Source organism: Callospermophilus lateralis, chromosome 1 (genome assembly GCF_048772815.1).
Source record: "Callospermophilus lateralis isolate mCalLat2 chromosome 1, mCalLat2.hap1, whole genome shotgun sequence".
In the NCBI taxonomy this organism is placed as follows: Eukaryota; Metazoa; Chordata; class Mammalia; order Rodentia; family Sciuridae; genus Callospermophilus; species Callospermophilus lateralis.
In genome coordinates this window covers 179,156,602-179,183,639 of record NC_135305.1, presented here as the reverse complement: position 1 = coordinate 179,183,639, position 27,038 = coordinate 179,156,602, and the positions used below count along the sequence as shown (strand labels likewise).

The window sequence follows — 27,038 nt, the reverse complement described above, 5'->3', positions numbered from 1 at the left end:
TATTATTATTATTATTAGTTCATTTATTAGAAAACCTAAGTTTCAGAGATGGTAACTTGCCTCAGAATCACAGAAGCAAAATGTATTACTGAGATTCAAACCCAAGAGCTAAGCATCAGTACCTTCTCTGAAAGACATGATGGTATTTTATTTGCATCGGAAAGTTAAAAAAAAATCATAAGCTATTACTGTAAAGAAGTCTCCCTCCCTCCCTGCTTTCTTTCCTCCTTTCTTTTAGATGCAGTGCACAACAATCAGTCATCGCTCACACAGGTCCATCCTCCATTACCTTTTCATCAATTCTTCAAAGGGATATGAGTTGAGAGGGTGGCCTAGGATAGGGCCAGTAGCTCTTCCTGGCATACCTCCTCCTCTGGCTGTGGACCTTTTCCATATGTGGGGAAATTAGTTGGCTGCACACTTACCAACACCCTTTGTAGCTGGCTATTAGGTGGTACTGGCAGTTGCCATCTCTCAGAGTCCCAGAGCACATGGAGCTGGCCCCTGAGAGCCATATTTCTGGTCTAGTAGCACTTAGGGAAGCCCACAAATGGATTAGCTACCTCTCTGGGTCATGCACAAAGCTAAGATTTGGATAGAAGCTAATGTGTAGAACAAAGAACTTCCCCAAGTCTCTGTGGCCCCCATTTTAGGAAATTCCAAGCATATGCTATTAGGTTTCAAAGGCAGAATTCTTGGTAATTGGAGTAAACTATTTTTTGAGGTCAGTTTTAGATGGGCGACAGAGAGCAAACCGCATTCAGGAGTCTGGACTGCCAAAGCCTGGCCTTTATGAATCTAGTCTGTTCTTCGTCCTTGCTGAAACTTGTGATTGTTCAAACATATCTCACTCTGTGAGCCACACCTCACACTAGCTGCTTTGCTTTCTGCTTGGGCCCTTCTACTTATACCATATATCCTTGTGCCGATAGGGTTGATATTAATGGATATCAAAGACTTTTACTTTCTCAAGATGCTATTTGAAAATACACCTTTAAAATCGAGGCAAATAAACATCTATCTCCAGGGTAATCACAGCTAAGCTCCCCCCAGCCCTGATCTCAGGGGTGAGAGAGGCTGTTTTGAACAAGATCTTTCGTCACCGTCTGTCTTAAGTCACCTCCTACTGAACTTAAGGTTGAAGATTCAGGGTCATGAGGGAAAGAAAACAGTAATTAACTGGAAAAAGTTGATTGAGCGGAATTTTTTTTTCCCACAGTCTGATTGGAACATGACTGCCTGGGGCTGAGCACCATACATAATGTAGGTTCACCCTCATATGTCATTATCCAAACATTTCTTAACAGAAGGATTTTTTTTTTCAAGCATCTGCTTTTGTAATTGAATGTGTTTCTAAAGATGGGTCAGCTAACTAAAACAAGAACCAAACAAGGAAAAAAAATATATATATTTTTATATATATATATATTTTATTTATATATATATATTTTTTTTCCCATGCTTCTGCCCTAATCCAATATCTAACAGACCTTAATTGGCTCACTTCATTCCCAACTCCTAAAATTAATTTTAGATCCCCTCTCTGAGCTCAAGTCACCATTAATAGTAAGACTGCAACAGGGAGCGAAACAGAAATGTTTACAAAGCTCCCTTTTAAATTGACGGTGATAAGTGCCACGGCAATGTATAACCATCAGTGGATCCTGGAGCTTTCTTTGTGGGGGTTAGCCACAGGCGGCACACAAAAGGAGGCATTCATCTTGGCAGAAGATGCCCTTCAGTCCTCTTTTGTTGTAGTCCCTAGAGGAATTTTTTTTCAGGGTGACTTAAACCATTTTTTTGGTATCTTATTAGCTATGTCTTGACTACCTCCTACAAACTGAATGACAGCTTAGGGTTATTAAATGTGTTCTTACACATATTTTTATCCATTGTTAACCCTGACTAAATGTATGAGAGGGCACAGAATTCCCCCCTCTTTTCCTCCATTGTTGCCCATATTTGTTAAAGAAATTATTCCCCTTGACGTTTGTTTAGGCTGCACTTTGATAAAATGCTGTCTATGATCCACTTTCTTAGCTTGGCATTCAGCAGACTACTATAGATTTATTTCTCTTTGCATTTTCTTATCTTCCTTCCTAGCATATTTGGGCTTCCTTTTCATATTTTAAGCTATATTTTCGGGCATAGACAGATCACCTTAGTAATTGTACACTGAAGTACAGCAATGTTCTAAGGATAATTTTTCAAGCCTTCAATATATACTTAGCCTCACTAACTGTCAAAGGATGCATTTACATGTATTTCTCATGTTGTCTAAGAATAAGCAAATAGATAAATTAAGTGTTGAATGTGATTTCAGACTTAGTAGAACTTTTTTCAGCTTGATGGAACAGTAACAATTTTTGAAACAAGGTAAATTTGACCTTGAATCTAAAAGGTAATTTATTGGAGAAAATAGTAAGAATTTTTCTTTGTTTTTCCAATTCATATCCAAGTGTCTTGTTACTAGTATAATCTATATACTTTAACCTTTTTAAGAATGGTATATGAACTGCAAATATTTCACTTTTCCCAATTTTAAATGGCTGACCCAAATTCCCCACAATGGAAGAAAAAAAGAGGGATAATTCACCTAAGTTTTCTAATCTATTCTAGCGTTTGTCATTTTCTCAAAAACAGGCCTTTTGTGTTCTTATTAAAGTATATATCACTAGATGCTCTGTGTCAATGTATCAGTAAATTGGCTCATGGGAATTGTCAAAGTGTAGAATCTGATGTATGGTCCATAAAATGGAGTTAATCATTATAAAATTATGTTCAGTATTCCCCACTCTCAAAAAATATTGACCTTTAAATCAGGGATGATAAAAAATTTTCATTTCACAGAATTAGCTCACAGTGATTTAAATTATTAGCTATAGTGCTTCAGCTTTGTAGAGAGTTTTTGACTCATTTTTAAAGGTTTGTTGCATAAAAACAAATCCAAAGGCTCTGTCAGCCTACGGCTAAGGGCTAACTTAACCTGTCACCCCTGTACAAATAGATGACAGCCAGGTTAACTTAATGTAGTCAGCCACCTTTCTGTTTTATCCAAATGTGTGAAATATTTACTTTTCTCTAGTTCTATCCATTATCTTCTGCTAATTATTGTTTGTTTCAAATAGATTCAACTTATTGAATGTTGATCTTAGTCAAGGCCTTATTAAGGAGAAATCATTAATCATGGCTAAAAGGAAAATGAGGGATTCAAAATACATATAATTCCCCATTATAATAATTTTATTTAGAGTTATATTGTTGTATAATCCCAATATTTATAAAATAGATTTGTTAACTAAAAGTTAAAAAAATGTTGTATAGAAAAAGTTTATAAAAAATAAAATAGATTATTTTATATGAATGTTAATGTTAATAAGAGGCTGTGTATGTATTATCATTATTACTATTTTTGGTACTTGAGATTGAACCCAAGGTTGCTTTTCCACTGAGTTACATCCCAGTCCTTTTTATTTTTTTGAGACAGAGTCTTGCTTGGTTGTCTAGGTTGGCCTTGAACTTGCCATCCTACTGCCTCTGCCTCCCAAGATTATTGGCATATGCCACTGGGCCTAGATAAATGTACTCCATAAAAATTATTTTAAGTGTATTTTGAGGTTTAGTAATTAAGAATAATTTGATTCAGAGCTATATTTGGTGATATATCTATAAAGAATTAGAAATTGATTTGTGTTTTTACTAATAGTAAAGTGGGAGTTAAAAATTAATTTATTAGGACTTTTGATGGTATTTTAAGAGGAAAAATAAGTTTAAAAGCCTAGATTACAGGATCATAGGGAGCAGGTAGTTTGGAATGATCATTCTTTGGGTTTATGATAACATTTAGTAGTTATTAAAGCTGCATAATTTTGACTTAGAAGAGGAAAGTAAGTTAAAGGGGCAAAAAGAAGACATGGGGAACCTAGTTAGGAGACTACTGCAGTTTTCCAAGTGGAAGTTTATGTACATTATACCAGAAATTGTGTGCTTGTGCATATAAGTGTGTTGGTACCTATTTTAGTTTAACAAATGGGAAGGAGAGACAGAACATAAATAACCTGGTGAAAAAATGAGCAAATTTCACATTTACTAAGTTTTTAAAGCATATACCTGCAGTTTATTTGGCAACTGAAAACCTTCACTTCTAATTTTTAAATGTTTACTCTTAGGATATTTTGTGGGAGACGGCAATAATGCAGAAAACTATAAACAGAAGAGAAGTAAAGATAACTTCATCCATTCTACCTTCCTGAAATGATGACTATTATCTTTTCAGTGTATTTTCTTCCAGTTTTACTTCTCCCTATGAATATAGCTTTATGTTAAAGTGATCTTGCTGAATATATTCTTGCATGTTAAGAACTGTGAAGGGCCTGAAACCTTCCTATTAGCATCCTAACAGATGAGTCTGCCTTTGTTTCACAGATGCCAACAAATGGCAAGAGACTTCTGAGGCATAGATAGAAGAGTTTATTGTTTATAGCACAAGGAATAGTTTAGCATATTTGTATCGGTTCCTCTTGCTCCAGAGACTCACAGAAGCAAAAGGGATGCCTCAGATGAACATACACACCCAGTTGGTTGCACTACAGGAGAACAACCCTGAGCTTCAGGAATTTGAATACATTATAATTGGCAGTAACATGCTTGCCCTTTATTCCAGAAGAAGACACTATTATGCAGGGCAGTAAACATGTCTACTCCTAGATCCAAAGGAAGATAACTCTGCCTTTCAAGGCCTGTCCCTATACAAATATCCTAGGAAGACTGTCAGAAAAGAAGATAATGTCTTTGCTTGTAAAATGTGCAGAAATGAAAGATTCATGGATAACAGCTTCTCAGCAAACCTAAATGTTTTCAAATGCCATTAAGATTTTTAAAATCACCACTTAAGATGGCTGCATATAGCTGTAAAAAATCAATCATTGGCATGTGACACAATTTACCACTATTTCCCAATTTTCCTAATATTGGTCTTTTAGGTGGTTTCCATTTAAAAAGCTTCACTTACACATGTCACTGGGGCAAAGGAGGTAAAATATTACAGTTACCTTGTGTGTTGTAGCTAAGTGTGGAGCAGATAGCAAATGGGCTGCCCCTGATTTAAAGTCCGTACAGCCTCTTGAGCTTGGCCTTCTATATAAATATGCACGGCTATGAGCGGAAAACATGTCTATTGTCTCAAGATGTTATCCAGAAGGAGACAGGCCCTGTAAAGCTGGATATTAATGCTGCTGCTGGTAGTCCAGGCTGCCCTGGTTTTCTTCTGGAAAGTAGAGATATTTCCTGACATGTTCTGCTGCTCACCCGTCTGCCTGAGCCTGAGTCAGAAACTCATACTGCCTGGCATTATTGGGGCCCAGAAAAGTCCATGTAAATCCCTTCAGTGTGAAAGGGAAAAATCTAAGATCCAATTAATGACCATCTTGTCCAAACATCTGGAGGGGGCCTGGTCTGGTGATGGGGATTAAAGAAAGGCAAAACAGGATAATGACCAGGTTTTAGTCCTGAGACTTATATGCATAGGAAGTACCCAATGTGGAGCTTCCCTGGAGCTGTGGGATCCTCTGTAGAATCTAGAATACTTCATCAGAGACAAGTGGTGAGACCAAAAGAGGACTAAATGAAACACACCCTAGAGAATCATTTCCTAGTCAAAAATCATCCGTGATGACCCAAGGTTGAAATTTGTGAAAAATTCGAGTACAAAACTTAGGTAACTTTAGACTTCTGAGTAGGCAATGATCATAGATAAAACAAGAGGAAAAGCATTCAAATTCTTTAAAAATAAGAGGGAGGACAGTGATGCATTAAAAAGTTTTGTGGGGGGAAAGTAAAATGTGAACTTTATTCCTCAAAGCAGCATCTTTAAGTACCTCCTATATTCTCAGGCATTTTCTAGATGCTGGAAAATTGGTGACACACAAGATAGATGAGGTCCCAATTTCATAGAGCAACAAGTCTAGAAAGCAAATAAATAACACATATCGAAGATCCTGGGGTCTAGGGTTGTGGCTCAGTGGTAGAGCCCTTGCCTAGCATGCATAAGGTACTGGGTTCGATCCTCAGCACCACATAAAAATAAATAAATAAAGACATAAAAATAATAAACGGAGTTATGTGACAAACCCCTAACTTGAACACAAGGTGGAAGTGGGGGAGGCAGTGTTGGAATGAGCAGCCAAAGAGAGATTTTTCTGGGGATATAAATCTGGGCCGACACCTGGAAGATGAGGAGTTGGGTGACAAAGGAAAAGCCTATGAGATGAGAACAGGAGTACATTCACTAAATGAATTGAAAACCCAAAGGGGACTGGAGTAAATATCTCCATCTACCTTCAAAAGAAACTCTTGCATGAAAAAAGTAATAATAATACACAGAGTCTTACTTGGCAAATAGATGGATGGATAGATGGATGGAGGTATCTTAGAAATGAATGCTCAGATTGATCCCCTTTTTTATTTCTAATTTGTTTCTGTTCCTATGAAGTCATGGAAAAATGTCTCTATCAAAAGACACAGTGCAGGGGCTGGGGTTGTGGGCTCAGTGGTAGAGCGCTTGCCTCGCATGTGTAAGGCACTGTGTTGGATTCTCAGCACCACATATAAATAAATGAATAACATAAAGGTCCATCAATGTCTAAAAAAGAAAAATTTTTAAAAAGACACAGTGCACAGGTCTCAGGGATTCTGACCCAAACTACTTGGTCCATTGTGAATGTTAAAGGCACAGCTTATTTTAAGCAGTATTTGTAATTCCTTCCCATGGAGATCATAGTTGGTGACTCATTTCAAGCAGAAATGACAATTGTTTAGGGTTTTTTTTTAATCTACTATGTAAAAAATGATCACAATAATCTTTATTTTACCAGACAGGAAGCACTACTTGCAGCAATCAGTGAAAAAGATGCAAATATTGCCTTGCTGGAATTGTCTGCCTCCAAAAAGAAAAAGACGCAAGAGGAAGTCATGGCTCTCAAGAGGGAGAAAGACCGACTAGTGCATCAGTTAAAGCAGCAGGTGGGGCGTCCTGCACCAAAGGTGTGTTTTTCTGGGTTTGGGGCCTTGGGTGCTTCTTCTGGGTTTAGCCACTCTTCATTTTCCATGTCCATCCTGCAACCTCAAGCAGCTAAAACCAGGTAGGAGCAAAATGGCCCGAATTGTTGCTGGAACATCATTTTATGGCTTTTCTGTTTTATGTGCATGTGGCTGGGCTTGTGTGGTTTGCAACCAGTGCTGTTTTTCTTTCTTTTATATTAGCATCATCTCCCCAGGGATAGCTCTCTGCTCTCTTCCTTCCAGTGGACTTCAACTTCTAGTAAAATTCTAAAAACTCCTAATTAAATTCTGGGTACCTTTTCCCTGGTCGACCTGTTACCTTCTGTCTTGCTCACTTCCTGGTCCTTATAAATAACTGCCCCCATCCAGTTCTTTGGGTTCCTTTCTCTCTATATTTCCAACTTTGGTTCTTCAACTAGTTCCCCAGGACTTTTCAGTCGAGCAACATCTCTCAACCCTTAGTACTGCTAGACTAGGCTTAGAGACCTCTAAGCCTCTGAGACATTATTTGGTCTAATGTTTTTTTTAATCACCTATTTTTTGCCCCATAATCCTGTTTCCTCATCTCTAGACCACTATACTTGTTTTGAGAGGTGGGGAAGGAGAGGCATAGACCTAATTTGTGCAGAAAGTTCTTTGCTTTTCTGAGGGATTTTCTGGAAGTGACTTAAATGGGAACAGTTATACCTGAAGCATGTTGGAAAATCATCCCTAAAACAATTTACAGATGTTATTCCTCCACCATATAGAACTTGGGAACTTTTGTAAAGCAATACTTAAAGATGTTCACTCAGATTACAACTTCATCATGAAATCCACTCATCTCAATTGTCTATGGCCTCATAATGTGGCTGCCACATCTTAGGTAGGGCCACATGTGACTCTGGTGCTTTCTCAATGGCAAATGGTTACCATGTAGTATGTCCACATCAATTCCCACCCCTGGGACTGGCTCCCTGCCTGCTAGGGTAATCTTTGCTAATATGCTAAGCATAGTGTGTAGGGTAAGTAGAAGGGAAGCCTGAAGGAATAAACCCCCTTTCCTTATAATGAGGCAAACCTTTTCCTCCTCAGGAAGGAAAAGGCATCCTTTGGCCCTGAACCGGAGTCCATTTCTCATGGGACTGCCTTGCGAAAAGACAGACTGCCGCCATGCCTGAGCACCCTTTCCTTGCAGAGGGAGGGTCTCAGTTGCTGCCAGACATTGGGGTCATTCCACAGAGCGGCATGCCTCGCTATCGCTGGCCCCCGGGAAGGGGACCGCTTCCATCTGACCTCTTTGTTTGGAGCTGTGCATCTTTTATACTGGATTTTTTACCCACTTGGCCATAGAAAGTCAAGATGAGCCTCCTTCTTTGCTTTCCGTTAAGTCCTTCCCTGTGCACCCTATGTCCTCCCCTCCTGCACCTAACCATTGTAGCTTTCTCCCACAGGTTTATAGACCTAAGAAACATCCCCTGAGCTCGAATATACCATGCCCTTGTGATGCTGGCTACAGCCCAGATATTACGGCCAAGTACTACGGGTCCAGCTACGATGCATACGTGAGCCAAAGGTCTCAGGTCAGTCAGCTGCTTAGGAGATAATTGCCCCACCATGGGGGTTGGGGTGCATAAAAGCTACACCCTATCTTGACCTTCGCCTCTTCTGATGATTTCTAGTACTTCTTGGCCCTAAAGTCTGAGACCATAGGTGATTGCATCAGATCAGGATTTGCAATGTAGTTATTATTTATTTCATTTTATTTGTACTTACCAAAGGTTCCAAACTTGGTGACCACCCTATAGGGTGAATTCTGAAATAACCTGAGAGTACTACAAAGCCAAAACAGCTAGAGGCATTGCTATCAGTCAAAGTGAATTATTTTTTGTTTTTACCTTTTAGATACTTTTATCCCCATATCCCCATCTACTTTTCTCAATAAAGATTTTTTTTTTTTTTTCCTGAAGCTGCTTCTTTTTCTTTCTCAGCATCCTGAAAATTCACTCCTAGATTCCAGTAAGTTTTGAGTGTAGCCCTTCGGTTTGTTCCTGGGAAACTGCACAAAGCCTTCATTCTTTGTGTCAGCCTGGGTTTTGGGTATCAAGGGGCACATTTGGGAAATCCCAGCCGTGCAGAGTGAGGCTCCTGCCTGGTCAGAGGCAGGGTCTGAAAGGTTGTTGTGGAGAAAGGGCAGCAGAGGAGGAGGGTGGGCCCCTTGGTGTTGTGGTTTAGGTTTGAAATCCCTCCTGTTGTCCTGTCCAGCAAAGAGCAAGATAAATCCCATGAATTTAAGTATCTTTGTTACAAATGATAATGATTCTAAGAATAACAGCTGATTTTCTTATAAAAGCAGCTCCCTTTGAGCGTTTTTACTGTGTGCTTGACCCTGGGCCCAGGGCCCCCTAGGATGTTGTCCCCTAGCCATCACTGCAGCCTCTTCTGAGGGGAGCATCTGTGAGGCTCAGAGTGTGGAATTTACCAGCCCAAAGACACAGTTTGTGATAGGGCTCCAGCTTCCCATAGTCTGACTCCACACACACTCAGCAGGCTTAGGAAGGAATTCAGAGCGACAGGCCCAAAGATATTCCCCAAAATTATGAGGTTCTTTTATCCCCTTAAGTTTGACATAGATGCCCCAAATCCTAGTTAAGGTGCTAAAGACTCCAAACATTCACGAGTGGATTCTACCCGGAGTGCTTAAGCTCAGGTTATTTGACCACAGCAAGAGTAATTCCTCTTATCTGTCATCTCTCACCATATACCAGCCATGGGTCTAAGGGCTTTGCATATATCAACTCATCAGCTGCCAACAGAACTGAGGGATTGGTGCTGTCATAGAAAAGGAGCCAGAGATCAAAGAGGTTGAGCTCCCTGTTTAGGCCTCATGGTTGGACATACCATGATGCTTAAGGGAACCCTTTGCCAAACAATCTTAAATGGTTTTCACAAATGCCATCTAAAATCAAACTGCTTGGGTGAAATTTTGTTTCTAACACTTGTTAGCTGGGTAATCTTGGGGACCTCCTTGAACCTCAATTTCTTCATCTATACATGGGCTAATAACCTGATTTAAAGCATTGTTTTGAAGTGCAGTGCTGACAAGAGTACTTTGCACATTAATGGGCACATAGTAGTAGGTGCTTTGTATGTGTGAAATGCTATTTTTTTTCCCAAAATATTTTTTTAGCTGTCAATGGACCTTTATTTTATTTATTTATATGTGGTACTGAGAATCTAACCCAGGGCCTCACACATGCTAGGCAAGTGCTCTACCACCGAGCCACAACCCCAGCCTGTAAACTGCTATTTCTATTTCTATTAATTACTATTAATTAATATCACACCAGTCTTCAGAGGTAGTTTAATTTTTATTTCATTATACACAGCTGGGAGTTACAACTCATTGAAAACATACTATGGACTATGACAGAGCAGACAGATGTCAGCACCTAAGCCTTCCTAGTCCTCCTCCCCTAAAACTAAAGTAGTTGGGAAATGATGAACAGATACATCAGGAATCCTAGATCCCAGCTCCCAGCTGGGAGGTGCATAGGGCTTAAACCTGCTTGGTTTGCATATGTAGCCCCATGGTGAGACATGAGTCATCTTCACCTGCATGGCCAACTTGGACTAGCAGAACCCTGTTGGGGGCCAGATCAATGGAAAAGGCAGACAATGGATCTGCCCTGCCTGATTTTGCACAAATGGTGAGGTTGACTGGTTCCTGAGGGATGTCCACATTTGTTAAGCTGCCTTTTTTTTCTGAGTGTACATGTTTGCAGAATCATGTTGGTCATACAGAGACATATATACATTTTGAGCTCGGCTTATCTTATGTAGAAAATCTCATCACTGCCCATACCATCCCTGATGACTGAACACGAGTAGTTCATTCAACAACCACCAGTTGTTCCACTTTTATAGGCACATAGTGGGTACTCAAAAAACATTCATTATGTGAATATATGATTACAACATGACAGGCACTATGCCAAGTACTTTATGTATATGTAAGTTTATAAACATTATCTCACTTTTTGCTGATAATCCACCAACCTTCCATGTGCCAGGCTGTCTGCCAGCTGCTAGGGATTCATCTTTGACAGTTTTATTTGCCACAATGAGAAAAAAATCATCCTCATTTTTTAATTAATCAAACCAAGGCTCTAAGAGACCATATGATTAACCACCATAATCTCACTCATTCCTGCAGTACAGAGTTGGGTCCCAGGGATGTGGGAATACTAAGGTCTTGCTCTTGACTGAACTGAAGACTGCATCCCTAATGCAGTCTGTGAGTCATGTGTTCGTCCCTACACTTCACAAATGTCATCAGAAAAGCCTAGTTCTGATGCTGCAGCTTATGACTGCCAGCCTGCCCAGGGGTGTGGGGAGAGAGGGATTGGTAGCTTGGTAAGACCAAATGCAGCATTTGAATTCAACTTTATAATTATTTATGGAGTGACTACTCTGTGTTATAGTGCCAGGCATTTTTGGAATACATCAGTGACCAAAAAAAAAGGAAAAACCCTTTCCATGAGCTTGCTTTTTAGTGGGTGAAGAAAGACAATGAACAATGAATGTGATAAATAACTAAATTATGGGATAGGGAAAAAGAAAAATGTAGATCAATGTAAGAGAGAACAGGAATAATGATATGATTGAGGGACTGCTGATCATTTAAAATATGGTGGACAGGAAGAGCTTCATGTGGAAGGAATCATTGGGGCAAAGCCTTGAAGGAGGTGAGGGAATGAGTCATGTAGACATCTGGGGGAAGGATGTTCTAACAAAGAGAACAGGCTTTGTAAAGGTTCTAAGGCAGCAGCATCTTAGTGTATTTGTGGAACGGCGCAGAGGTCAATATGGCTGGGTGGGTGACAAGAGGATGAGTTGCAGAGCAGTACTAGGTAGACTGGGCTGTGTAGGCCTCTCACATATTGGATCTGCCAAGAGTGGTATGTTCTGAGGCACAAATTTTCTGCAGTTAGAAAGCATAATACATGAGCCTCACAGCCTCAGTGCAGAGAGGACTCCCTCTGGGCAGTTCTGGACTGCCTGCTTAAGGCCACCCTGCTCAGCCCACTCCCTGTATCCCCAAGCTTGATACTTGATTTGCAGTTTGAAGAAGCATTGCCACTTCTTTGGTGCCACAGACCACTTCTGCCAGAATCTGCTGTCATACCTAATGAGATTTTCAGGCAGTGTAAAAGCAAAGCTCTTTGATAAGACATTCTCCCTAACTTCCTGACAGTCTTAGCCACATGCCACAGGAGTACTCCTGTGCACCCTCCTTGGTGTAAGGCGGTATGGAGGCTGATGGCTGTGGCTATCTCATCCCATTGGCCCATGTACCCTGCTGGCTCTGCCTAGGCAAAGCATAACTGTCCTCCAGGCCAGGACCATCTTCCAGACTTCAGTGAACAGAAACATGATCTTCTCCAAAGAGGAGTCTCAGGTTACACTCATCGCACTCCAGCTCTCTCTGTTAAAAAGACTTCCTTGGCTCTGCTGGGTGTTAGGAGAAGGAAACTCAAGCCAGTGCACTCTCCACCTTACACATACCATTCCTTCTGCCTGGAACACTTTCCCCTCTTTTCTTCACCTAGTTAATACCTACTCTTCAATTCAACTTTGTTCCAACAGCACTTCTTCAGGGAGGATTTCTGGGACTAGAAAAAGACCCAGAAAAATTGGATCAAATCCTCCAACTTGGCCCTTCATAGCATATGTATATCTATTTTATAGCACTAATAATCAATGAAATGCTGTTTTTGTTTTTGCGATGATTTGAATAATAACTATCGGCCAAGCTTGTATATGAACTGCATGAGAACTGAGAACATGGCTTCTTTTTGTTCATCTAATTTCCAGGCCTAGCACTTAGCAAATATTAGTTGAATATATGAATGAGAGGGAATCATCAGGGCATCCTTGTAAGAGATAGCAGTTCCATCATGACCTTGTTCCCTTTAAGACTTAGCCTCATAATTCTCAGCCCAATATTCTAGGCACCCAACCCCAATCCATAGGAGCTTGTAGAAGAGTGAAGTCTGTTTGCCAATTAATGACCCTACACTGACACCCTGCCCTCTCTCTCTCATCACATTGGAGGTCACTTGACTGGGGCATTTTCTCAGTCTGGACTTGTTAAGATGGTAGCTAACTTGAACCTTTTCTCTAAATCTTTTTATCTTATTCTACTTCAAATACTCTCCAATTTCTTGGATTCTTCTTAAATAAAATGTCACTCAATTCTCAGATATGGCAGAGAATTCTCATTATGAAGGGAACCCCTCCAATCCATTTCTGAAAACTCCTGAGCATCTCATAAATCAGTTTGTCTGGAAATACCTTAACTCCTGTTAAACATCTGTTAAGGAAGCCAGAGGTGATATGAGATGAGTTCAGAAATTCCAACTATGCCTAACGATGCAAGAATCTTTGTGACGCTTTTCACGTGTTGACATTTGGATGGTTTCTAGGCTGAGCATGGTATAAAGGTAAGGGAGTAAAACAGATTAACCTTGTTTTACTAAGAGATAAAAGATTGAACATAGTTTGGTATAGTAGGCATCTAAGTCAATCTAACTTTTGTTTTCTTCCCATTTTCATTTCTTTATAAGCACACACCTTTGACATTGTACTCCACCTCTTTAAAAAAAAAAAAAAAATCTGGCATCCAGATTTGTGCAGTTTGGGGAGAGTGTCTCAATTGGAAATAAGTTCAGTTTTATTTTGTTTTTCTCTAGGGGGACTAGTTCTAGAAATTATTGTTAAAAATTATTTTCCTTCTTTTTTTGGTGTTTTGGATACCATCCCCCGATGGTCTCTCTATGCTTAAAGAAAGGACTGACATCAAAATAATTAATTATGAAGTCATTGGATTTGCCTGCTGCTAAAGGATTTTTGAAGAAAGCTTAAAACTAAATCTTACCCCTTAAGCCTTATTCCCAAATGCTTCCCTGTTGCAGAAGTAGTGATATACACATCCTTGATAAAAATGCCTTTTTAAAATGAGGGCCAGACACTATTGTTTAGATAAAATTAGAAGCAGCTTATTTCTCAGAACCGGTTAGAATACTTCTGAGATCAGAGATACATGGTACTTGATTTCCTTTCCTCTTTTCTATCAGTTATGGGCATTGCTTTGGGCCACCAGGAAACATGAAAGTCAGTTAGATTTTAAGACCAAGAGATAAGTTCACTAGTTCCCTGTGTTTCTCCCAAGAGTTTGGGCGGGGGGGCGGGGGGAGTCCTATCTCTAAGCAAACATCGTGATGGCTGTGCCAGGTTAACATGGCATAATTTGCTTGGGGAGAGCCTCCTTGGCCTCTGTTGTCGAAGTCCTAACTGTCTTAAAGGACTAGCCAAACAGATGTGGCTAAGGATGGGAGAAAGCAGAGGCTGCCCTGGAATGTGCTCAGAAGAGACACTTGTAAGGATGGGATCCTAGTCAAAATCAGATATCCCATCCTTTTGGGAACACAAGAAGCTCTGAGTGTGGTAGTTAGCCATGCAGTTCTTGTCCCTCTCTGTGAGGCCACATGGCTGCACTTCCCACTTACACTTCCCTTGCATTGTATGCTGATAACTTTAATTACCCTTTGTGGTTCAGGAGGTGAGCACAATTAACCAGCAGTGGAGGAGCCCCATGCAGTAGGGTTCCCATAGCCCTGTGTTGTGTTTGGATGCATTCCAGAAAAGCTTGATTTGATCCCAGCATTGTAATGCATCACAGACTTGCTTCAGATCAAATTGCTGAGATGCAAATGCATTGGTCTTTACAGCAGACTCACTATGGGTTAAGCTGTTCCTGTGCCCCTGGTAGAGTCTAACCACATCTCTATTTATCTTTGACTGCACTGCAAAGTGTCTTTGCAGTGTGCTCTGGAGAACCCCCTTTTTAAAAAGAAATGCTTAGATTCTTTCTCAGCAGTCTGAGGGCAGGTTGTTCTGATGGAGGTAAAATCTGACCTCCGTGATGTTACTGAAAACAGTTTCCTCTTAATGTCCAAGTAATTGGACGGGATGCTGGCCTGCTCTTTTAGCCTGGAAACATTCCTGCCCCGGGTCTTCTGTTGCCTCAACCCCAATACTCAGGGAGTCCATTTGTTTGCCAGTTGCACAAAGTATGCTCAAAGATCTTGGAGGGCAAAGTATTTTCTCTGTGATTCCATATGTTTCTCAAATTCCTCTCTTCCCAGAGCATCAAGCTGACTCTGATGGACCACTTTCTGGGTTTCATTTAAAGGTCTTGCTTTGTTGGAAGCCATGTTTTAAATACTACTTTAGCTCCTTTCCCTCAACATGCATGGAACACCTGGTATGATGGATACTCTTTAGCTGTAGGAGGTGTTGACTTTGTCCTCGAGCCTCAGGGTCTTATGGTCTATACCAACAGTGAGATAGATATTAGTTCATGAAAAGGACAACAGGACAGATTGCCATTTTTTTTTTGATGTAGTATTTCCAAAGTTCAAAAAATTCTTTTCTTTGCCCTAGGAGTCAAAGAACATGTCTTGAAGAAATAGAAATTCCTATGAATTTATGATTGGCAAATTGATCACCTGTCTTTTGTGACAAATGCCTCTGCAATCATAAGTTGTCAAGGATCCTAGAATAAGCATGTCTAGTTATAGGGAGGAAAACCCCACAAAACCCTCACTCTTTGATTTTAAAGTGTAGCTTTTTAAAGTAAACTTTTTTTAGGTAGAAAAAAACTTAAAAAGACAAATTTTACCATTGTGTTCCCCTGCTTTTGGAAATAAATAATAGAGGAGATGGGTCTGGATTTTTCAAAGCAAAACACCAACTTTGCTTCAGTAATTTAAAGTACCCCAACAGCATCCAGCAGTTGGCAGAGCACATCAGAACAACAGGCTTAGCCCAAGGTGACCAAAACAGAGAATAGCATGCAAATGCCAAGAAGATCTCTCACGTGCTGACTCTCTCTTTTTTTTTATTCAAATTTCACATCTGTGCTCTATTTTTAAACATTTATTCTTTAAGTGATAACGCATGTTTTACCAAGCCTCTTATTGGATTAGACATGTTTGAAATCCCCTTGACTTTAACCTGTTCCTTACCACAGCCAAGAACACTCGCATCCATCACCAAAGAAGAGGTGTATTTTCATACTTTGGGGAAAGTTCTTGAGATGTTGGCCACCAGGAAGCGCCTGTGCTTTGGGAAGGAGAAATCTACCTTTTGCACTATGTGGACTTGGGGGGATCTTGGAGTGACAGTACTTCAAGAAGGCTTCCGTGTGGGTGCACTGTGTAGAGAGCTCTTGCTCTTCTGCGCAGTTTTTCTGCTCACATTTTAGACAGATGAACTAACAATTATTTGAGCTCTTATTGTATACCTAGTATTGGGCAAAGGCTTTAAAATACATTATCTCATTTAACTCTGACAACAATCCTGAAAACTAGGTGTTAATAATCCTGTTTCAGAGATGAGGAATCTTAGGTCCCACCAAGGCCACAGCCAGTGAGGGGTGGAACCAGAGCCCAAGGAGATCTCACATCAAAGCTCTTCAGAGCTGTCCCCAGCAAATGATGACAAAAAAAGAAGGCTTTATTCTGTGACCCTGAGCACCCACCTGGTCTAGGCCCTAGTGGACTCCTGCCCTGCCCTGAGGCCACAGCATGCAGGCTGGGGAGGCCCCTTATCTCTTGCAGTATCATCTGGTGTCACCTACTGCCACTGGAGAGAAGGGCCTGGGACTCTATCAAAGTGTCAACCTCTTCGAAGAAAAGTGGCCATTTGTTGTCTGTGGCTTGAGAGTTTCATTCTCAAGATATTTGCTTGAAAATGTTTTTATTCTCTCATTTTCCATTTTCTTTTCTATCATCTAATGTATAAAAACAGGTTTCTCCTGGTCCCTTGCTCTCTCTATCCCGCTCTCCCTCCCTCCCTTCCTCTCATCATATAATTAAAACTCCTTTCAGGCTGTCTTCACCTTATCATTTCAAATGAGTTGAAAAAAGACCCGACTTCCTGCCCTTGTGTCCTCCTGATGCTGAACTTCAGAAGGAAAGAAAAGCCCCTTTTCACTCGACTTCATCCACCCCTTGAATAACTGTATTCAAGTTGTGCAGATTTTTTCATTGATCAGCAATGTTGTGTAGACCAAGTTTTTCTTTCCTGGATTTTGCAAATAATAATTTCAGAGGGAAAGGACTTTACACCTCCTCTCTCCTGATCACAGTTAGTTAGACGTGGAAGTGAAAATGTCCAGCAATCTGTCTTTGCTCCTACTGGACTCAACATTCCTTTTGAGTACATGCCACTTTCTTTTTATACATTCTCTACAACACGCTAAAGTCAGTATTAAAATTTCCAGAATCTCATGTTTGTTATTTTTTTTTTTTAATTTACTGCACCATAACGTACTGTGCTAAAAAGAAATGGTGACGTGATTTTGTAACCATCCTTATTATGCAAATGAACTTTTCCATAATAGAAAGCACATTAATAAATATTTTATCATAAAAGAAATACATGCTCATTATAGAAACTTAGGAAAATGTCAATAAAAACTAAAATCACACATAATCCCACCACTCAGAATTAACTGTCATTATGATTTATAGTGTCCTACACTCCATTGTCTGCAGGCATTATTTGAACAAATAGATGACATAGTACACAATGAAGATTTTTTAGCCTTCTTAACAGTTAATATTTGCATGTATTTTCCCATGTCCTTCAAAGTCTTCAAAAACAAACACATTTCTTGGTTTATGATTGTTATCATGCTGTAATTAATTTTATTATCCCCCCGTTCTTGGGATTTTCTAGTTTTTCACTTTTATAATTACACTGTGATGAACATTTTAAAATGTCTTTTTTTCTGTTATTTTTCTTAACGTCTGAAAATTGAATCATTGGAGTTATGGCTGTTTTTAAGGATTTTAGAGAATCAGGAAATAGCGCTCTCCTACAAAGGTATTTTATATCTGCCAATTTTAAATGAATGTCAACTGCTTGTGTTACCTTTGTCAGGCTACCCTCTAAAAACATTCTACTTACAGATTGGGACAGAATACTGCTATAGGTAATGCAAGTGTTCAGTAAGCTGAAAAAAGAAAGAGGCAGAGGGAGATTTTTAAAGTCCTTGAGTGGACAGGCATGTAGACAAGTAGACCATCTAGTCAATAAGTATTTATTGAGCATATACTATGTTCCAGATGCTGTTCTAGACATGGGATGGGGGATACTACAGTGAACAAAACACAAAAATCCCTGCCTTGAAGAAACTTACATTCTAGTAGAGGGGACAAAGAAATAAAATTAAGATATCAAATATATGACATGTTAAATGACAATAAATGCAATGGGAAAAAAACGATGATGTTCTGGGAGGAATTTGGGGGTCCATTTGAACAGGGTGGTTCATGAATGCCTTCCTAAGAAGAGCAAAGACTTTCGGGAGGTGAGGGGGCGAGTCATGTGGGAGCATTATCCTACAGGGAAGGAGTGCTAGTGGGGACTCATCTCAGGGTTGGAACTTGTTCTTCTCAGGGCAACTCCCTAAGTGCAGTTGCTATGTTGACAAGGTGGGGGAGCCAGAACCCTACAACACCAGTATTTAGATGAGATTATTTTTTAAAAAATATATGCACACTACCACCACCACTCCATGATCTTATCTTTGCCCTGATATGGCCGCCATTGGGAAATGCCCATTGGACACAGCCAGAAAATCTTTATCCAGATGATCTTTGACAAATTCTGGGAAGAGAACTGTGCAAAGAGATTATAAATTCAGACCAGACAGAGAAACTATCATCCCAGAAACAAAGAAAATCCACAAGAATGGCAACTCAGCCAAAAATATAGGGTTGTTCTTATGCCCTAGAAACCTCCTATTAACTGATCATCTTGTAGCTGGTTTTATTTCCTCTTTTTCATGAGCCTGTACCCCTAGAATTACAGGCACAGCTCAGAAGCCACCAGGATCTCTGCTGCTCTGGGCTACCTGGGGTGTTCCAAAGCCATTGGATACTAGAGGAGGAGGAAGGGATGTGGTTCCCAAAGCCAAGCAGCGCTTCTGTTGTCCCTCTTGTTGGGTCTGGAGGCACAGTGCCCTCTAAGATATCTGTTGCAATAGCCATTTTGAAAACCCTCTGTCAAAATGTTCAAACAGAACAAGGCAGCCCACCTTGCGCCGGAAGTCCTGGTTGTCAAGGAGAAGGTTCAGGATCTGAGAGTGGGCCTAAGAATCAGACTTCTAGCCCAGCTCTGGCCATAACACCCTGAGAAACCTTGGACAGCTCATTCTGCTTCTCTCTCACAGGCTCAGCAGCCCCATCTGTAAAGTAGAGAAAACTAACAGCCTGCTAAACCCAGAGGTGTTTTGGAAGTCTGAGCCTATTCCAGGCACACTTAGGCACACACAGCTCGCTGAGTACCCAATTCATGACAAAGACTTTGAAGCTGCACAGGCAATAGCCAGTGGAATAGGGAAGATGCATCATTCACTAGAACATAAACATGATTCACTACAATATTGAAGGAATAATATGCCAGGCACAGTTGTATGCTTTTGTTCATTTATTTCCGTCCTCACAAAACCCTGAACAGGTACCATCATGATGACTCACTTTGCAAATGGAGAAAGCATCTTCTCTGGAACAAGGTCTTGAAACCCCTGAGGGTTATACATGTGTACAGGATGCTGGTCTCTCAGGTGCAAAAGTGGAGCTGTCTTATTCTTCCCCATAGGGTTGCACTGTACTTTGAAGAATGATGGCCCTCAACCATCTCTGGTGATAATCCCTAAATATGAACCCTCATCCACTCATTTTGTTTCCTGACCAAGGAATAATGAGCCTGAGTGGGGTGCTCATAGAGAGATCCCCCTTTTCTGGGCACCAGGTCCTAATTTATTCTTGAGGAAAAAAGAAATAATGCAAATTGAGATAATACTGATTTGAAAGAACCCATTTCAGTACGAGCTCAGACATATTCCTTCCAGGAAAGGGGCATTTACACCTCCCAGCCCTGGTCTTGCATCTCCAGGCTCCTGGGGATGGGGGTCTGCTGGGGCCAGTGTTTTCTGAGGCTTCTTGAGATGAGATTTGGCTTCCAAGCCTGTGTGCTCCTGGGCTTTTTAGTGATGAAATCCTTAGTGAGGCAAGGGAACAAAAAGCTGATATTTTGGAGAGGGAAGAACCATCTCCAGGGGATTAATTTTTATGAACCAAAGACACTGAAGTGTTGCTGATTTATCTTAATAGCAGATACTATGAGCAAACGTCCCAGTTGCCTCTTTGTGCTTTTGGCAAGTATGGATGAGAAATGGAATGAGCAAACCCAACCAGAGCTGGCGAGCCCAAAAGTTTAGGAGTCTTAATCTTACTCACTGCAAATATGTAATTCAGGATTGTTTCCAATGTTTTCCAAGGTGCAGGTGGACACCTAGCTTTCGCCAGAGGCAATGTTGGTTCCATCACTACAGTTTCTGTTTCCAGAACAATTTACTTGGGCTTGAGGGGACAAATTCCTGCATCTTTCCCTGGTGGTTAGTTCTTTAAAATCAGTTACCAGGTTCTGGTTCTACGGGTCCTGTTGTTGTGTAAAGAAACTTCCCTCTGTCATGTGTTCCTGCTTGTCCTACACGTGATAAGGATTCTCAGAGGACACAGCATGAGTGCTCTACATATCTCCCATGTCAGGGCTGGAATGAGACCACACTAAATCCAGTGCCTGAGAAATTGGAATATAAATTATGTCAAAGTCATGTTCAGTGTTATATTATTTACTAATCCTTATTAGATATGGATAAATTCTCATGGCTTAATTTGGCATATTGAATCAGTTCTTCAGATTGTCTTTGGGGACAGGAAAGGAAATACACAACTTCACTATAATTTTTCTTCTGTTTCTTCAGAATGGGACATAATTTTTTATTGTTAGCCGGTGGAAACTTTGGTGAATCGTGGCCAACTGTGGTTCACCCCCACAGGAAGAAAGTATCAAGCCTTTAGCTGAGAACATATTCTTTGAGACAAAACAGAATATTTGATTTTTGAAAAATCTCTCCACTTACAAACATGCTGTTCAACAAATAGTAATGTTCTGACCAAGACCAAGAGAATGGAGGAAGTAGAAAGCTGAGATTTCTCCCAGAGGAAAATTTTAGAGTGATGTGTGATATTTCAGTTTAATAATAACCCCACTGAGCATGGATAAATCCTATGAAGTGCAGGCAGAGCATCCTTCTGACCTTAGTCCATGCTTCCTCCAAAGTGGAAGGAGCTAGGTGTTGGCTACAAGTCAGGCATTCTCCGTTCCTGCAGCAGGTCACCCACATATGCATGACCTCAGGCACATCCTGTCATCGTATTTCCATTTCTGGTGTTGGATCCAGAAAACACACTTAAAGATAGGTCTTCCTGTTTTGCCACCATGCAGTTTTAGGTCAAAAACCATTGTTGAGTATTTTAAGTTACTTGCATTGGAAACTCTCATCCTGTTCATTTTCTTTTATCAGCATCTCACATAGCTTAGTGGTAGTGGTGCATGCTCAATAACCACCTTCAGTGGACTCAGATCTGTTAAGTTTGAAGTTTCTGACTGGACTTGAAGGGTATTGAATCAATTGGCATTATGGGTACAAAATTATCTAAGTGGGATTCTCTTTCTTGTTCATAATTACAGGTTTCTTTTAACAGATCTGTTTTGTAGTCTTTTATGAGCAGGAATCCTCTTGGGCAAATCTATCATAAATTCTTCATGGGGAGAGGGCAGATGACTTTTCATCTCCTGGGTGCTTTGTCAGAAGAGAGGTCACATTGGAAAGTCTGATTTTTGTCCTCTTAGCCACACCTAATCTTCAGCTTCTGCTGAGAGCAGGACCCAAAATTATCCCCATGTTTCCATATGAAATCCTGTTGAAAAATGTTGGTCCCCACGCACTGTGCACAAAGCCAAATTACTTTTGGAATGTTCCTTGGAACTCTGGAATCCAGATAGGGATCAAGGAAACAGCACAGCATCTTCCCCCCACTCTCTGTGCAATCCGTTGATTGATTTGTAGATTATGCCCCTTACCTTGAGCCATCTGAAGTAAAATTTTGAATCTAACTTCTATTGTTTGTTAATTGTTATATTTTATTCTCAAACTCAGAGGAAGCAAAGTTCTGGGAGATCAGAAGCCTCATTCTCAGTTGCACACAAGATTTTCCTGACTATTTGCCAGGATGTTAGGATATTTCTCAGATCTTTACATTGGCGAAATTCAAATCTAAAAAAAAAGGAAAAAAAAAAAAGAAAGAGGGAGAAAAAGAGAAGAGAAGAGGAGGGGAGGGGAGGGAAAGAGGGGATAAGAGAAAAGAACTGACAAAAAGTACAGGGGTTTTTGGGAGGGTGGGGTGGGGGGTTTTGTTTGTTTGTTTTGGGTCCTGAGGATTGAACCCAGGGACACTTTGCCACTGAGCTATATCTCCAGTCCTTTTTATTTTTTTTTAAATTTTGAATCAGGGACTCTCTAAGTTGCTGAGGCTGCCCTCAAACTTGTAATCCTCCTGCCTCAGCCTTCCCAGTCACTGGGATTACAGGCCACTGTGCCTGGCTCACCACAGTGTTTGTATAGGCATGAAAACTTCCCTGGACCTCATAGAGGCAAACCTAAGGAAGAAGGGTAAAAACTGGTAGGGGAGGAAGGAAGAACCTTTCCTCATTATTCCTCTGCAGAGGCATACTGAGAAGAGATGGAAATGTTGGGCCTTTTCTAAGCACACAGTGACTCCCAGGCTGGAAATTCTAAAATGCTTCATATAATTCCCACATCATTAGATAAAGGACAGCCACATGAGAGTAGGAAATAAAAGAAAGAATTATAAAAATGGCACAGTTAACTTTCAATATCTGACTATTTCAAGGCAAAATCCTCAAAAACAAGGTATATGAGTCTTAGTATTTAAAATAGTTCCTGCAGCAGCAGTTCCTAAAAATCTAAAGTCGCTTTGTAGGTTGTTTTCCCCTTCTTCACTAAGTACCAGCTCCAGGACCACTTTGCAGATCTACTCATTCAGAATCTCAAAGGAGGGACACCAAAAAGTCAATGGATTTGGTTGACAGAGCAGCGTTTGGGAGGCATTGATCTAATGAAACAGGTCAGCAACCCCCAAAAGGGAGACTCCTGTCCTCCAAATACTTGGTCTCTATACATATAGTCTTGCAGATTTAGGTACTGCCAAAATAAATGGCAAGATTGGGGTGGCTGTTGGCTGTAATTGTGACCAGAAGAGGTATACTGGGGGCTGGCACAGGACTGTGTCTCAAGAGTGAAGGTGTGGGTGGAGTAAGCCTGTCAGTTTAGGGTATGGTTATGATGGATAAAAGGAGACAATTGGTCAACAGAATTTAGTGAACAGAGAATCTGAGCCTTGTTCCAGATGTTCTAAGGCTACAAAAGGGGAACAGAAGCGACAAACTGAGCACAAGTACCTAGAGTACCCTCCTGTCTGGCAGCCTGCTGATGCCCTTTGCAAAGAATCATTTGCACAGAATCAGAGAGGTGGGATAACTTGCTGGTAGTTACACAGCTGTTAAATGACTTAACTTTGACCATTTGGTCCAAGCCTCCTGACCGCGCTTTTGGTTTTCTTTACTCCCCAGGACACTTCTAGTTATGGACATTTTCTTAACAAGAGTCCATTTTTAGCTCAATTGTGGTAGAGGGTAGAGTCTGGTTTTCTAGGGAGGTGTCATTCCTGGCCCAGGGAAGCCCCAGGGTAGAGATGAATCTGTGTGTGTTCAGATTAGAAACAGACCATCTTTGGGAGGGTTTCTTGAAGGAAGTTGGGAGGAGGTGGATTGTTCAGGGGGAAAGGGGGAGAGAGGTTGGCCTTGCCCAGTGACTAAACAGTTTCTATCTGATACTCAAGACAATAGGGAGTCACTATGTTTTCCTAAGCAAGTGTGATTTGAAAACTGTCAACACGAAGCAAGCTTGGAACCAGAATTTTCAATTAATGTTAAAATGTCTCCCGAGGCTAGATGGCTGGGTCATTTCTGTTCATGAGTGCTTGCCTTGTGTTTGATAAATCTTGGGCACCTCCTGGGGCATGTTCTTGTTTTCTGCATACTTAACAGAAGTTAAGTTGGTTATGGTTTGGGTCTTTCATTAATGCACCTCACCCCCCACCATCAAATCCAAGAATAAAATAACAGCCTCCTTTAATTATCCAACTTATGAGACCCTGAAATTTGAAGTCTTTTCTAATATGTAACTAATTTCAAGTAAAGTGTCTTACAAAGCTTAAGAGTCGAGATCCTTGGGTTATTAACCTTAAAATTCCAGAACTAAAGATCTAATTTGATACCAGATTCCAATTCATGCCTCTTTCTGAATGATCATGATGGTGCATTATTCTTTTAGTGGGTTATTTCCCAAAATGGTGGCAGTAGGGGGAACAGTGAATCATTTGATTTTGATTTTAGGATGCTCCTCTTTTGTTTGTTTTGTAGGGGAAGTGTCCCCAAACACATGCTGCTTCTGAGCTAGAATTAGGTTTTTTAACCAACTCTTTTATGTCTGGGTCCTTAATATCCAAACTCCTAAATAATTGCCCAGTTTAGTGAATGGGAATGAGAGGAATGTTTTTTGCATGACTTTAGCCTATACATTACTGCATTGCTGTATTATCGCAAGATATTTCCTGAACTTGGAGCATACTATTAACTCTCTCAGCTTGAAAAGACCCAGCAGTGAGATACTCCCAGTCTTTGGCCTATGATGCTAAATTCAGATGGAAAGTGACTTGTTCCAGCTGAGATCCCCTGGGCACTTGGGGGAGGATTTGAATTTGGCACTAGTGCCTTGGTTCAGAGCCGGACAGGGACTTGGGAGCTCTTCCTCTCTATCCAGCTGTTTGTGCACAGCCACAGCCTCTGATTGTAGCTGTGAAGTAAAGCATTCTTCAGTGTTTGAAAGGGGCCAGGTTTGTTAACTGAGCCCTGTTAGTTTTTGCTAAACTAGAGGGAGATTGCTAATGCTGGTTGCTAAGAGAAATCAGAATTCGAAAAGATCTGGCTGAAAGGGGAAAAGCTGTAAGTCATGGGGCTCCATTTAATCCTGGACTGTCTACTTCACTGAAATAGAAGACAACAGTAGTCTCAGTCACCTGAAGTCAAACTCCTCAGTCTCAGGAGTCTCTTTTCCAGAACCAAATGATTTAAACTGCATTTCTTCCTAAGTTTACTAATAATTTCTACATCGGCATTTTTATGTATGGCACAGAGAAATCTATTTTATTGTTTAATTTCTATTTCCTTACATTGATTGAATATTCAAATACTATAGAAGAAAATAAAGAACATAAACTTCCTGAAATCTAAGCACCCAACAATAAGCATGAATATTTTATGATTTTTTTTCTTTCTTGACCTTTCTCATAAATGCCTGAGAAACCCAAAAATATGTTTATGTGTAGACATTTATATATTGTTTTTTATAAATATGTTATAGTCCGCTCTTCTTTCCATTCACCTGTATGGTGTGATGTCCTTTCCTTCTGTTAAATATAAATATACATTATTCATTAGAAGGCTTATGAGTATTTCAGTAAGGAATAATGGATATTCAATAATTTGTTAAATCAAATCCTGATCTGTAGATATTTCTCTTCTCATTAATTAATGCTGTGATTAATGTCTCAGTGATATCTTTTTATATTGACATCTTTTCATATTCATTTTGCATACCTGCCCAACTTTTTTGTCTCATGAAAGATCATTGGCATTTAGGATATGAATATTTTCACCCATATTCCAAAGCAAGTTATTAAATCAGTATTTATAAAACTTTGAATAAAATTGGTAATCATGAAGATATCTTTAAGATTTTATTTAAAACAATTTTAAGTAAAAATTTTATTTAAAATTTAAATCTTAAATAAAATTTAAAATTTTATTTCAAGTGATTTTATTATGAAGATTTTATTTGTCTAAGTGATGTTAAACTCACTTTGTTTTTTGATAAGGTGAATGGAAAGGTAGGTCAAGGGAAGGCATAGTCACAGGGTACCAAGATATCTTATAGGTATTTAATATTTGACATGACCAACTCATAAGGACTGAATGAATGTACTTATAGTTGACTGAACACTCTACCCTATGCAAATTAATTAAGGAAGTCCTGTCATCTTTAGAGAGAGATTGCTAGAGGGGCTGGGCTGTGTCTTCCCAGTACATGCATGGAACTAATTACATACAGCCTTTGAGAACAGACTTTTTGAAAGTGGGGTGCCTCACAGTGGGAAAGGAGCTGGAACAGTGGCAGACATAAGCAAAATTGGGAAACATCTCAGCAGAACGGAACTAGAGACCCAAATTTAATTAGGATAAATCTAAAGAAAATATCCAGTAAAGAAAAGGATGGAGTCTATACTTAGAATTAAAATTCTGATGTGCTTATGTATATATGAATGAATGTTTGTCAGGGAACCCACAACCAGGATAGAAGTGGAATCGATTGCAAATATGAATATTTAGCATCACACAGCAGATGCTTAAAAATCAGTGGAATCTAAGTTTTAAAATAGTGTTGAGCACATGTAAGGGCACCTATGAAGACTTGGGTTCAGACTCTGTTCAGGAATTATTCTCTAAGAGGAGCTATCACATCTTGTAGGGACCTCATGTATGATGGAGCACAGAGAAGGGACAAGAGAAGTGGGTATGACTAGTCAAGAGGACTAAGAATGATGAGGCTAAGCACAGCTGGAGATGAGACATAGCTGTATTCAAATATCTGAAGATGGATCCATCACCCCCCCCCCCGCCCCTGCAAAAGAACACCTTTGTAGCTATAGGTGACTATAACTACAAAGCTCAGAGTATGAGTGTGTGGCAGGAGGCATCCCCTTTAAGCTATTTAATCCATTGTCTCATGAAGTGTTGAGTCTCCATCTCTATGATGGAGTGTATGAGGCAAGGACTGGATCTATCCACCAGGACTATTATCAAGGAAAGAAAGTTGA

General features: G+C 40.2%; 1 protein-coding gene across 1 annotated transcript in view; it reads left to right on the top strand.

The window, feature by feature from the left end:
* Erc2 (ELKS/RAB6-interacting/CAST family member 2) overlaps positions 1-27,038 on the top strand; it is an 813,481-nt gene that overhangs the window by 634,290 nt on the left and 152,153 nt on the right. The window contains exon 16 of the mRNA XM_076856276.1: positions 6,873-7,020. Within this exon, the coding sequence (XP_076712391.1) occupies positions 6,873-7,020 (148 nt within the window). The remainder of the gene's footprint in view (positions 1-6,872; positions 7,021-27,038) is intronic.